General features: G+C 43.1%; 1 protein-coding gene across 1 annotated transcript in view; it reads left to right on the top strand.

Moving 5' to 3' along the window:
- Window positions 1–14,676, top strand: part of sbf2 (SET binding factor 2) — a 104,520-nt gene that overhangs the window by 48,266 nt on the left and 41,578 nt on the right. The window contains exons 9-16 of the mRNA XM_079997881.1: window positions 225–338; window positions 597–674; window positions 1,670–1,783; window positions 5,975–6,103; window positions 6,809–6,907; window positions 7,444–7,648; window positions 7,910–8,019; window positions 9,111–9,260. Of these exons, the coding sequence (XP_079854007.1) occupies window positions 225–338; window positions 597–674; window positions 1,670–1,783; window positions 5,975–6,103; window positions 6,809–6,907; window positions 7,444–7,648; window positions 7,910–8,019; window positions 9,111–9,260 (999 nt within the window). The remainder of the gene's footprint in view (window positions 1–224; window positions 339–596; window positions 675–1,669; window positions 1,784–5,974; window positions 6,104–6,808; window positions 6,908–7,443; window positions 7,649–7,909; window positions 8,020–9,110; window positions 9,261–14,676) is intronic.

A 14,676-nucleotide genomic window follows, 5' to 3' on the forward strand; every position in this document is an offset into this window, starting at 1 on the left:
GGTTTCCCCTCGAGAGTTCATAAGTTCACAAATCCTTAATTCTCACTCAGACCAAAAAAAATTTACTTTCCAAAGAGTGAGTTTAGCAGTTTGGGGAATTTGCAAGTTGCACCTTGTTCTTGATTTAGCAAGTTTCGCCGGCATGTCATCAGATCACTCCCTACCAGCGAACTCATCCCAGTGAGCACGTTTACATTTCTGTGTTGTTGGCGTGCGCTCGGCAGTTGGACGTTATCATCGCTGACCTGGACGGAGGAACGATAAAGATTCCCGAGTGTATCCACCTGTCCCCACTCCCCGAACCTCTATTACACCAAACACAGACTGCCCTGTCCCTGGTAGGTTAGTCACAATCACTCTCGCACACATAAACGCACGCAGACATGTACACATGTAAATACAAACACACAACCCATTTGAATGACCAGTGACACATTTATACTGTAAATGCTGGAAGGAATTTGCTCAATGTTGAACCTCACACTCACAACAAAATAATTGAGTTTTTGTCTTTTTCTTTTTTTTTTTTTTTTCTCTTCCCTTTTTTTTTTTTATGACTGCATATAAATCATCTTGGCACGTTTTGGTTCCCCTAGGTTTTGCACCCAGATCTGGAGATAGCAGACAATGCATTCCCTCCGCCTCGTACCGCGCCCTCTAACCTCAAACTGTTGGTGAGTGAACATCACCTTCCGTTATCCTCAGGGATAAGGGAGCGATAGCGCCCGGAGCAGCTTCTTCTGAGTGTGTCGCCCTCATCCTCCTCATTCTCGCACTTGAGGAGGGCATCTTTGAGATAACTCCCATGGCGGAGGTCTCTTATCACAAATAAATAGAGTGCTGCAGGGATTAGGTGATTTTGGAGGCCAACCCAGAAGTTAAGTTCGCCCTGGTTCCCTCGACCAAAAGCCAATGGGATTTTTCCATTTGATTTTGGATTATTGCAGAAAATAAGCTCTGTGGCAAAGAAAAGTTTGATACTTACGTTTATGATACATTTTGTTCAGCCAAAGTGTTGTTGTTCAAAATAACAACACACAATTTTTGAAGCGTAAATGCAATCGGCAGAAGTAAAAAGCTAACGTCGGGGTATAGACGAACTACGACACGGTCGCATGACTCCAGTGTCAACGCCACAAAGCTTTCAACTTGTGATTTGATTTTGTGCGCATACCTCTTCTACAGAAGCCTGGAATTTGAGTAAGAAAAGTTTGCAAGAGCGCAAGTATAAACATAACTAGAAGCTGTAAAGGTGGACTAGTGAGTAGATGACTTTCCGTGTTCGGTGTGATGACGTTTAATGTCCCCGACAGTCTCTGTATTGTCATTAAGCCACTTGTCAGCAACCAACCTTTTTTAAGACACCTACTGTAAAAGCTTCAAAATTTACAAGTGGGGTATCTTGACATATTTGCCGTCGCAGAAAAAAATTAAAAATCTTTTAAGCTGGTGTGAACCACAAACCTTATTTCAGGTGTCTAACCAAAAACCCATTCAAAAAACCTATTGACTTTCAGACAACCGAACTGGAAGTGTGAAAATGCAAACGCATTTTGGGTTTTAGGACTGATTCCTGCACCATTCTATAGCAGCACAATGTGAATGTTGAGCCAGGGTTTGTGGCATAACAGCTGGGTGACTGTTGTTTGTGTTGCTGTGTGTGTTCCAGGATAAGGAGGTGAGGGCCGTGTTCCTCCGACTGTTTGCACAACTCTTCCAGGGGTACAGGTCCTGCCTGCAGCTCATTCGTATCCATTCCGAACCTGTTATTCACTTTCACAAGGTATGATAACATTGTGTGGTTTTCAATCCCTTACTCAGATCATTCCTCTTGAACTCACATGTTTTTTTGTTTTTTTTATGACATTTTTTAGTAGATAGATAGATAGATAGATAGATGCTTTATTTTCATTGCATATTAAAACACAGCAAAACTTAGTTCGGCAACAATCCACTCCACTTAGCAGCATAAACAATATGTATAATATTAAATGTAAAATATATATAAAAATATCAAGTCAGAGTCAGATAAAAGACAAATGTGTTTTTAAAAACTCAAAAAAATAAAGTGTGTGTGTGTGTGTGTGTGTGTGTGTGTGTGTGTGTGTGTGTGTGTGTGTGTGTGTGTGTGTGTGTGTGTGTGTGTGTGTGTGTGTGTGTGTGTGTGTGTGTAATTGAGGCATGTCGAGACTAATTGAGGTGCATCCCGCTCCGACAAATGGGCGGGGCTTAAATAAGTCCCGACCACTTTTTAACCTTAGGTGAAAAACAAGGGCTAACATGACATGTTCTCATTGAGACGAATTTCACCCTTTATATACTATTTGCACTATATATACTATTTACACTATACAGTGGTACTTTGACTTACGAGTTTAATTTGTTCCGTGACAGAGCTCGTAATTCAGTCTGCTCGAATAGCAAATCAATTTTCCCCATTGAAATTAATTGAAATGCCATTAATCCGTTCCAGCCCCCAAAAAAACACCCCAATTTTTTTTTGTTACGTGTTTTTATATAAGAAAAATGTATTTATAAATAACAAATATTGTATAAAAACATAATAAAAGAGAATGTGTAGATCATTTTTGCCTTCTCGCAGATGAAACCCTCCATCACGCTGTCTCCTGCGAGCTGCTTCTCCGTCAACCACACCAACAGCAGATTCTCCATCTTTTCATGGACAGCGGTCCGCAGTTTAGACATTATTTTTACTCCCTTACCTGCCGTAATACCCTTTATCCTCTCCTTCTGCTTCAGTATGGTACATATCGTAGAAGTACTACACTCGTACTGCCTCGCCAATTCCATCACACGCACACCTCGCTCATGTTTTTCTATTATTTTGCGCTTTAAGTCAATGGACGTCATCTGCTTCTTCCTCTCAGCACTTACTTTTTTCTGACCCATGGTTTGAAAAAATAATTGGCAAAATACTGCACATAAAGCACAAATCGCGAGCACAAAACACAAAAGAGATGCTTCCACGCTCAGGTAACCATGTGAAGTGAAGCAGTGCGACACAGGATGCTGGCCGCATTCGCTCGCCACGCCCAGCGGCGGCGTACCTGAAGCTCGCTCCTCGTAACTCAAATTTTTGCTCGCAAATCAATACAAAAAAATCGACGGAACGACGACTTGTAACTCGGAAAACTCGTATGTTAAATCAGTATAAAGTCAATAATTTGGGAGCGGAATTTAAGCGAAAGCAGCGCGTCATTGGCTGAAGCCTTGTTTGATTCTATTGGCTGCTGGAGGAAAGGGGTTGGAGTTCTGTGCTAGCTCATCCAGTGGGTTGCTAGCCTTGGTGTGCTAGTTACCAGCCTCGGAAGCTAATGACCAGCCTAGCCAGTATCCAACCAGTGGGTTGCTGGCTCAGACGCACGAGTAGCCACCTTGGACGAATGAATAGTTGGCTTCTTATTTCCCACCGGCAGCCTCTTGAGTTACCAGCACAGGCTTATTTTTGGCCAGATCAGTAGCTGGCTTCGGCAAGAATATTGCCTCTGCCGTCTTCTCAGTTGTCTTATTTCATCTCTTACCCTACGCCATTGCTCAACCTCCTCCCCGTTGATGCACAGTCTGGTGTGATGTGTTTATTTGTTTTTTTTCTGAAGTTCAAGGTTCATGTTGTTGTCCTTACACCATGCAGACAGTCTCCCTGGACCTCCTCCCTGTAGGCTAGTTTGGTTATTATTGTATATCAGACCAACTATGGTCGTGTCGTCTGCAAATTTGATGTTGGTGTTGGAGCTGTGGGTAGGAGTGCAGTCGTGGGTGAAGAGGGAGTAGAGGAGTGGACTGAGGATGCAGCCTTGGGGGGCACCAGTCTATAGGATGATGGTAGAGGAGGGTCTGTTGGTTAGAAGGTCCTTGATCCACAGACAGAGAGGGGTTTCTAGACCCAAGCTGCTTTCACAAATGCACTGTAAACCTGAAAGTAAGGTCTTTACCCGGATGAGCTGCATGTGTGAACGCAAATGTCCGAATCATTTGACGCGGACATTACCTGGACTTTACCCAGCCAGCACCCTGGGACGAAGTCCGGGTAATTTCCGATTGAGCAGTATGTGTGAACAGAGCCGGTAATTGTCCGGATCATTCACAGCGAGCGAGTGGGCGTGTCCCGTGTTGATGACATCTCTATCACGCGCCAGTTATTTTCCTTCGTGCGGATCTTCGTGCATGGAGCGTAGCTGCTTCATACTCCTTTCTGCTCTCTCTTAATTATTAATGTCCAATCTCTGGTTTATATTGCGGATACCTCCAAATACATTCAGTATCAACGCAAAAAAAAACCCAACTACTGATAAGTCGGAACCTTCGTCCGCCATCTTGGGTGTGCTGTAAAACTCTGCTGCGGCATTGCGTCACGTCCTGCCTACTGCACGCTCTACCCAGGCTCCGCCCCTCGTCTAAACCAAACAGATTATTTCCAGGTGGTGTGAACACGTCTGACACACACAATCTCAGTTTTTTTGCTACATGTGTGAAAGGGTAGATCCGGACAGTGTCCGGATCATCAGGTCTGGCACATGCCTTCAGTGCACGGCCCCGGAACACAGTCAGGCCCAGCTGCCTTGTTGCTGTCGGTGTTATGTAGGGCCCACTTGACCTGATAGGACTGGAGTTTGAGTGGCTGGTCACACTCTGGTAAGGTGGTGATTGGTAGTTGGAGCTGTCCTCAAAGCGGGCAAAGAATGTGTTGAGCTGGTCTGGGAGGGAGGTGTCGCTTGAGTGCTGTGGCTTTGTTTATAGTCAGTGATGTTCCTGACGCCTTGCCACATGGTGCGGGGGTTGTTTTCCTTGAAGTTTTCCTCAATGTGTTGTTTGTTCTGTTGTTCAGCAGTTTTGATGCCTCTGTCTAGGTCTGCGTTGGCTCTACTGTAGGCCTCCCTGTCTCCTGATCTGAGTGCTACATCCCAGGCTCTTGAGCAGCACTCGCACTCCGTTGTTGAACCAGGGTTTCCGGTTGGGGAACGCCTTATTTTGCTTTTTTGTAGTTACATTATCAATGCAGAAGTTGATGTATGATAATACTGTGGAGGTGTGGCGCTCAATGTCTAGGTGTTCAAAAGGCTCCCACATGGTATCCTCAAAACAGTCGTGGAGTGATGACGACGAGGCTTCCTCAGTCTGCGCTACCTTGGTCTGAGTTTTGGTTCAGCTGAGGAGGGGTTAGCAGGCTGTAAATGTGAATGCTGTTCACATTGCAATTCATTGCATACTGCAATTGTATTCGCTGCTGAACACAGTGTTCTTTTCATCTGGCAAGAATGTTTTCCAAATGAGTTCAAACGTGGCAAATGTGCTTTTAAAAACTCATAAATAAATTGTGTGCGTGTGTGCGTGCGTGCGTGCGTGGGTGTGTGCCTGCGTGGGTGCGTGCATGCAAGTTATTTTGATTTGTTCCATTTGATGCATGATTGAGGCATGAGGTTTTTGTTTTTTTTGTTGTTGTTTTTTTTTGTTTATCTTTCGGACACAGTCCTCGGCCTTGGACAAAGCTGCAGTGCGCCATATGAAGTGTATATGGTTTACATTTTTGTTTTGAGTTTCTGGTTTATGTTTGTTGGTATGTGTTGCGTCCCCATGGCAACCTCTCAGCACGTCCTTTTCTAAGTACCCCACATGGCTCAGATTATACATGAGCACTGCTTTTGCCAAGTGAGAGCCAGGCCTTGAACATTTTATCTCTCTCATCCAGAAGAATAGATAATTAGGAAGAAGAAAATTAAATTATTTTGCATTTCGTCATTTGTAGCTAGATTGTTTTTCCTGTTGTGCATGGAGAACATTGTATTTATCTTTAAAAAATGCTGATCCAAGGTCTCTCACTCACTTTTTTGCAATTCTTTTGAACACCGTGATCATTACGGTGATCCCGTTTACATTGCGTGCATATGATCATGATTACCATCCTTCCTGTTTAGACTGTTCTCAATCTGTGCCTGTGACCTCTGACGTTATCCAGACTGCCTTCCTCGGACAGCGAGGCCTAATCGAGAATGACTTCCTGACCAAGGTTTTGGATGGCATGGCTTTCGCTGGCTTTGTCTCAGAAAGAGGTCCGCCTTACCGAACCTGTGATCTCTTTGATGAGGTATGAGACTACGATGCCTGGACTTCAGAGAAATCACATTAAACTTCAGGCTTTAAATCAGAAGTGTTGAGGGGTGGGGATTTGTAAATTATACAAATCAATCTATTTCAAAATACTTGTTGGTATTGCAAGCTAGTGCTAGTTATACAGTATCCCATAAGTAAGTAAATTAAGAGTGTGTTTCTAATGGGCGATCAAATCATTGTGGTTCATTGTTTCTGTAGCTAAGTTCTTCAGGAACCTTATTGGCCCATTGTATAGCAGTCATCTGAAGCTATTCTTTCAATACTGGATCAATATTCTGCTATTGACTCGGGTTGAATCCAAGGGATCGAAAGGATAAGGCTTAGGTTAAAAAATACTTTGAAATGGTTGTCAATGATGGCCAGTTTGTTATTTCACTCATTATTCTTTATACCAACCAAAATTAATCTCTTGAACTTGAACTAGGCTAGTTGCAGTATACTTTTTTTTGCCCCAGAACTTTTGTGCACAATACAGTATGTTTTATTTGTTAGCATAAAAATATATAATTTCATATTTTAATTATTTTTCGTATTTCCAAAATAACCCTACACAAATGATCCTCTAATACTCAACTCAATTTTCTGGTCATTGTGTGTGTGTGTGTGTGTGTGTGTGTGTGTGTGTGTGTCTGTGTCTGTGTCTGTGTCTGTGTGTGTGTGTGTGTGTGTGTGTGTGTAGCTGGTGGCCTTTGGTATTGAGCGCTGTAAGGAAGAGGAGGCTAACCCCGCCAAGCTGCAGAAACACATGAGGGAACTTTCAGAGCAACTCTACAAAAATGTAAGCATTGAACATGGAGGAGGTTCAGTCCATCATTGCTTGAGGCTTATTTGTTGTATTTGTATATTATATTATATCATATTATACTATTGAAATGTCTTCAATATAGGATATAAGAAAAATCTAACAAGAAGAAAAAAAAATTGGAGAATGTTGTAAAGAATTAATCTGTTGGGAATACAATGACTTGTGATGAGGTTAAGATGATAACTGGATATGATAATTAATAATATGAAAATTAAATACATGGACTTAAGAATTATTTTGTACATTTATGTTGAAATGTCAAATTGTATGCGAGCTATCAAAATTATATAATTATTTGTTATTATACAAAACAAATGTATTTCCATATTATAATTAGTGACTATTCCATTACAGCAAATTCCTACTTTTCTTTTTAATTTTTAATTTTATATATATTCCTGCTTTTGATGTGCGACAAAACATCTGAAACTTGGCTTTTTTGTAATGAAAACGTACGTAATTGGAATGCACAATATGTCTAATAATGCCCTTCTCTGGCTTATTTCCAGGAGAACCCCAACCCCCACATGGCTTTCCAGAAAGTGCCTCGGCCCTCCGAGGGATCCCACCTGCGAGTGCACCAGGTTCCCTTCCCTCCATTGGATGACGACAGGGTGGAGGGGCTGCTGCAGGAGGGCATGGCCAAGCACGCCTGCACCCCCGCCGCCGCACGGCCCGAAAAGAAGTGTGTCGTGCCTGCGGGGCCACCTGTTGGTATGTTAAAACTAACAGCATATTAAATTGTATCATAGATAAAAAGCCACTTCATATCCCCCTGGATATCAGAAAAAAGTTGAAAATAAATTCCTTTACCCATAATGTCATTAGCCTAATCAATAGTCTAAACTGAAATTGTTTACCAACTGTGAACAAAAACGTAAAATAATTGGTTAAAATAAAATTCTGAATTGTAAAAACGTCTTTTGACAGTAGCTCTGTGTTATCCCTTAACTCATTGTCTTCATTGTCCTTTAGTGTCGATTATGGGCAAGAGCGGCTCGGTGTTCAACAGTGCTCGCAGGCTGGAGGTGGTGCGGACCTGCATCTCCTTTATTTTTGACAACAAGACCCTGGAGACTGAGAAGGTGATGCACAGTGTCTATCAGCAGGAGGACTGATATTGCTTGCAGGCATCCAATCTTTACTTTATAGATATCCAGCCCAACCCCAACCCATTCTGTCAGAATATATCTGCCCTCTTCTTTATCTCATACCCAGTGACTAATGAAAGGGGGTCTGCAATACAGCACTATTACAGATAAAGATAAAAATGGGTATTGTTTTTGGAGTAATGGCAATTAGTCTGCATTTGCTTTTTTTCCCCCTTCTAAAGGAAAGGAATGTTTCCTTAAAGTCACATTGCGTTGTGGCCGTCTGTAAGTGAGCCCAAAGGGGAACATACTATACTGCATCCACTGTGCTTGAAATGGGACAATAGCCAGTTTTTGTTTTTTTATGCATCCCTCTGGCTTTATATGGCCGTTATAGAAGTCAGACGTGCATCCTTGCACAGATTCAAAAATGCGAGGCACACATCCCCACCATGAGCCTGTAAACCCTTTACCTTCATATGGCCAATGTGAAAACCATTAGCCATATAGCGAGCCAAATGAATTCCGGTCTTTTCCAATTTGTTCCTGCTTGTTGGCTGTTAAACGATACTCTATGTGTCCCTGAGCTCTTCACAGTCAAAGGCTTTTATACTGACTCAGATATAGCATCACGGCATGAAGGTGACTTCATACATAGTAAGGATTAGAAACTATTTGCAGGGTCTGAATTGGAATGAAAATAGTAGAGCTGTCTGGGGTATTTGCACTTAGACAATGCAATTGACAATAATTAAACAATTTTTCGTCACCCAAACTTAAATTAAATTAAGTCTGGGTCTCACCATAATTCTTGCAAGGCTTATAAAATTGGATTTTGCCTGGAGTTGGTTTTAGAAATATACATTTCTGTCTCTTATTATTGCCTGGTTTTATGACTAAACATTCCCCCAGTAGCTTGGTAATTTTTTATATTATTTTAGCGCTGTTTCCCAATGTTTTTAGCTTCTAGTGCAACATAGTGTCCTTGAATTATTCTTAATATTCTAACGTCGACTATTTATCTTCAGGGGTTAATGTAGTTGTTTAAAATGCCTTCCGTTTCATCCCTCTCTTTCTATGACCAGACTCTGCCTGCTGCCCTTCGGGCCCTCAAAGGCAAGGCAGCCCGGCAGTGTCTGACCGAAGAGCTAAGCCTGCACGTCCAGCAGAACCGGGCCATCCTGGACCATCAGCAGTTTGACTACATCATCCGCATGATGAACTGTGCCCTGCAGGTGGGTGGCGTCACTTACTCTTCCTTTTGTCATACAGCTCATAATGACCGTTACACTGTGTTGTGTAGTTTCAGAAGCTAATCCTTATTGTAATGTCAAAAGGAAATTAAAGGATTCACCCATAAATATGTTATGTGGTCAAATGTCATGTATATTAATGAGAATAAAAGCACCTCATGTAGAAAGCAGCACATTAAATAAACCATAACACATCCCTTGCAAAGGCATTTTGAAAACAGATATGTAAATGTAAGTAAACTACTTAAATGTCTGTATTTAACAGATCTATAACCTTTACATTCATTTTCAAACCAAAGACTTGGCTTCAAAGACTTTGGTTAAAGCATAAAATGTAGTCAAACTTATGCAACTAAAAGTTGCAGAAATATTTGGATGCATGAAGTTGTTAATATTTTGAGAACTAAACAATGTTAACATTTTAAGTTGTTGTTAGGAACAAAAAAAATGCTTTGATTTTTCCATAATCTCACAATTTATCTCAATTTACAATAGTTTTGACAGTGAGCGACTTTCAAAAAAATATTTATTTCAGATACTGTAGATATTAGAGTTTTGTTGGCCTTCTCATCAGAGTGCAGTAACTAAGACAATGCATGGCTCCATCAAATTAAGCTTGTTAATAGTCTGCAAGAGGATGCAGGGTCTTAAGTGGTAGCTCCTTGCCTTTTACTACTTTGCATTACCCCTAGCTGAGGATTTTAATAGTTTTTTTTTTTCAGAGGACTTACCAAGCATAGCTTTTAAAGGGTTTTTTTTTTTGAATTCCAGACATTCTTTCGCGAAATAATATAGCCCAGAAAACCAGTTAATTCCACCATCTGCCTGGGACAGAGGAAGTTCCTCAGGAACAAAACAGAGCGGGAGGAACTCCAGTGCACCATGGGTGACTTGGACAATATCAAGTCAGAAAGCAGAGACAGAGACAGACAGAGCCGCTTAGCTTTTCTTCTTCTTTCCATATTTTGAAGTGAAGACATAAACACAGTATTGTCACGGACGAGCTGCTCCGTGCCACCGCGTTGTCCAGTTTCCGTATGGGCTGCCTCGTCCGTGTCTTCCATCCAGGCACATTGTTTCCAGGAGGAGGAACACTGCGCTGCCTTCACAGTAGTCTACTTGTGGTGAGCAGATGTTGAAAAGCCAGCGTGACAAGAAGACTATTGCTCTCCTTTGCATGGCCTCAGTAGTGAACACCAGAGTTCTTTTGAAAGTCCAGAACAATGCAGGGGTGCATACCATTTAGATTGCCTATTGTGGTGTTTGTGATCTGATAGCCAGACGGCGAGCGTGTCTGTCCTGTTTTGTTGTAGTGCGCTAAATTAGATCCTTATGTCTGAGCTGTTTTAGGAAGAGATGAGTAGTACGATAAAAACAATATAAAATAAAAGATTGCAACGCTGGACGTTTCCTCGTTTAGAAACACTGGAAAGGGGATACTAAATTCCTTGAAGGACGCCATGTAGATAAATGTGAGTTGCTTGCAATTTTGGCCTTCATAGCTCATTAAGCTAGAGGAAAAACAGCCGTGTGTGTGTGTGTGTGTGTGTGTGTGTGTGTGTGTGTGTGTGTGTGTGTGTGTGTGTGTGTGTGTGTGTGTGTGTGTGTGTGTGTGTGTGTGTGTGTGTGTGTGTTCCATTATATGTTCATGTACATCTGGAAAGAAGGCGATTAATCCTCTCTACATTGTATGGATGTTGTTTGTAGCAATTTCTTTGTAAGGGCTAAATCCACATGGGTTAACATTCCATGCATTATTTCAGTTCCATAATTTACTCCTTAAATATAGAATATAGCAGGTTATAAATTATAACAATAAAATGAAGAATTACTCTTTGCGCAGATCTCCATGGACCATGTTGCCAGTTAAAATCATAGACAAACAATACAGAGACTGAAATATTTTTTACTTTATAATACTAATGTATTTCTCATATGGGGCACAGAAGTGAGCCTCAAGAAGGGTTCAAACAGCAAGCATTTCTTTCTGGATTAAACACACATTTCATCTAGGCTGTTGTCTCAGATAATATGCAAAAGAATAAAAGTAGTAAATTGGTCTGTTCGTAATTATTCTTTCAGGAACCATTCATGCCTCTTACTCATATCCCCGAAGTGTTTACTATTGACAGTAATGATGGACAATTGTGTGTAATTGGGTGTTGGTGTTTGTGTAATACATCCCTCAGCAGGAAATTGAGCCTCAATGACTTGCATTGTAAAAAAATAATCTTGTAAGTTCTTGTAAAAGGGCAGTGTGATGTTTCACTTGGGTGTCAGGTGTGCTTGTCTATCTCACTTTCCTAACGACGTCATCATTATGAAGCCAGTTACAGTCTTTATGGTTCATGGTGTCGGCTCGGTGACATGTCCGATAACGGAAATTCTGTTAGTGATCAACATCAGGGTGTGAGCCAAAGGAAGAAGTATGTTGTGCAGAAATGCATGCCTGTACAATAGGCCAAAGGTGGGGAGATTTGAAGCAGGTGAAACATAATGTCTTTTGCACCACTTTCACAAAGTGTGAGGTGCTGAGACACATTTCACATTAAATGTATTTTGCATGTTCCAAACTTATTCTGCATCAATCATTCACAGTAACAACCCAAATTAAGCTGTTTAACATAAGGGCAGGTTTGTTATTTTTTATTTCATGTGTATACTGTATCTGGGTATTTGTGTGACCCCATGTGCATTTGTGCTTGCATGTGCTTACTGGTCAGTAATCCAGCTGTTGCCATTTTGGAACTGCATGTTGCGAAAGCCATGCGGGGGAATAAGCCCTGCTGTGGATGTATCCTGGCATTCCAACCATTTCCTGTCAGAAAGGAATACGGGCCCTCTGTGTTCTCCTCACTCATGGCCGTGGGCCTCATAGCGGCGCTCCAAAACACTCTGTGATTAGCGGTTACTATGAGGCTTGAGTGGGGTAGGGATCTTTAAGGAACATGGTTAAATGATTCCAAGTGCCTCTGGTGTTCGACAAAGGGCAAGCGGACACTTTTTACTACACTCAGATGTTTTTTGTGAATTACTTTGCTGCTTTGTCTTGCTCTCTTACCACTAAGGCAGACTTTGCTTGATGCTGATTGGCTGTAGTACCGACAGATCTGCAGAGTCTGCTTCGGTTGTAAAAAGTTCACGGTTGTTCAGCTATATTGCATACTTCAAATTCATAGACGTCTTCTTAAAAAGTGATTTGATAAGTTTGTAACTGTTGGACCATGTCACATAATTGATGGATTCTATACACCAAATGCAGCGTTTTCAGGGAGACATCTTTGTTCATTTGCATTTCCGCACACTTTTTATGCTGTACTTATTTTATAAAACACAGCGGTTGATGATCTGATTCATTATTTTTGAGATTAAAGCCAGGTCTGACTCTAATGGCTTCTAAATATGGATTTACCCTTGGCCTATGGCTACCGCAGAAGTCCTCAGCCCAGTGGCAGACTCTCCATGAAAAGCACCAAGATGTCTGGAACACACAGCAAGCTGCTGCCTGCTCTCCATCCTGTAGTGTTTTGCCATGTGTGCACAGTCCTTGTTTTGCTTGCTGTCAACATAACCTAAAACTTGGAGAAAAAAATAAAAAAGGAGGTGACAAAGGGGAAGCAATATTTGAACACCCTCCTTCGCACTTCCTCTTACAGAACACACACACATCCTCCAAAAGCTTGATGTGCCCTGTTTGCACGTATCCACCAAGATTTACAAAAAATGACCCACACTTACTGTAAGCCTGCGTCATACAAATGAAAACTGTAAAAAAACTGGCTGCTGTAGAAGGACTTGAGGATCCTCACGAGACCCAGAATTTCCTCAGCTGCCTGAGGTGGTAAAGATGCTGCCTCGCCTTTCTCACCAGAGTTTCTGTTTGTAAAGTCCATGTTAAATCCTCTGTGATGTGGACTCCCAGGTACTTGAAGCTGCTCACCCTGTCGACAGAAGTCCCATTAATCACCAAGGGCGCGTGCGTCCTCGTTTGTAATCCTCGCCTAAAGTCCACAATCAGCTCCTTGGTTTTGCTGACATTCAAGTGGAGGCTGTTGTCCAGGCACCAGAGTGACCGGTCAGCCACCAGCTCGCGGTAGCCCTTCTCATCGCTGTCGGTGATCAGGCCCACGACAACGGTGTCATCAGCAAACTTGATGAGTGTACAGTGTCATGTGTGTACAGGGAGTACAGTAGGGGGCTGAGGACGCACCCCTCGGGGGATCCTGTGTTCAGAGTGAGGGAGCTGGACATGTGCTTCCCCACCCTAACCACCTGGGGCCGGGCTGAGAGGAAGTCCAGGATCCAGGCACACCGCGGAGTATTCAGTCGAAGCTCCTTCAGCTTGACAGCCAGTCTGGTGGGGACTATGGTATTGAAAGCTGAACTATAATTGATGAACAGCAATCTCACATAGGCCCCCTTCCGGCCATCCAGGTGCGTGAGCGTGGTGTGCAGTACCTGGGAGACCGCGTCATCCGTGGATCTGTTCTGCTGGTACGCGAACTGCAACGTGTCCAAGGTGCGGGGGAGGCAGGCGCAGATATAATCCTTAATCAGCCTCTTGAAACACTTCATGACCACCGAGGTGAGGGCCACCGGACGGTAGTCATTCAGGCAGGCTGGAGAGGCGATTTTCGGGACAGGAACGACGGTGGACCACTTGAAGCAGGACGGGACCACTGATTCAGCCAGCGAGATGTTGAATATTGTAGTGAACACCGGGGCTAGCTGGTTTGCACAGGTCTTCAGTACTCACCCAGATCTGCCATCTGGGCCCGCGGCTTTCCTGGTGTTCACCCGCATCAGAGCCCTCCTGACGTCATGCTCTGACACTGAGAGTGCGCGCTCATCCCCAGCTGTGTAACTCCAATTAGCCGGCGAGCTAGCGATGCTGTTGCCAGACTCAAACCGCGCATAAAAGGAGTTCAGTTTGTTGGCTAGGGAGGCGTCCCCATTCGTGGCTGGGGAGGAGCTGCTCTTGTAATTTGTTATAGTCTGCACCCCCTACCACGAGCGTCTGGTGTCCCGTTGCTCCATCTGTAGCTCCACAGTCTCTCTGTACGTTCGTTTAGCGTCCTTCACCGCCCTCCGCAGATTGTATGACGCCGCATTGTATATGTCCATATTTTCTGGATACAAGACCGACGTAAGCGGCCGTGCGAGCATTCAGAGCGCAGCGGATGGATTTATCTACCCACGGCTTCTGGTTTGGAAATATCCAAACTTTCACCGTGGGAACGATGCTGTCCACTACCGTAGCTATGAAGCTCACCGCTACGTCCGTAAACTCGCTGACGTCACTTGAACTTGATTGGAACATGTCCCAGTCTACGTCAGTCAGAGCGTCCTGAAGCGTAGCCTCTGATTGGTCTGCTCTGACTGACGTAGACTGGGCCAT

Source organism: Zeus faber (assembly GCF_960531495.2).
Source record: "Zeus faber genome assembly, chromosome: 3".
Classification (NCBI taxonomy): Eukaryota; Metazoa; Chordata; class Actinopteri; order Zeiformes; family Zeidae; genus Zeus; species Zeus faber.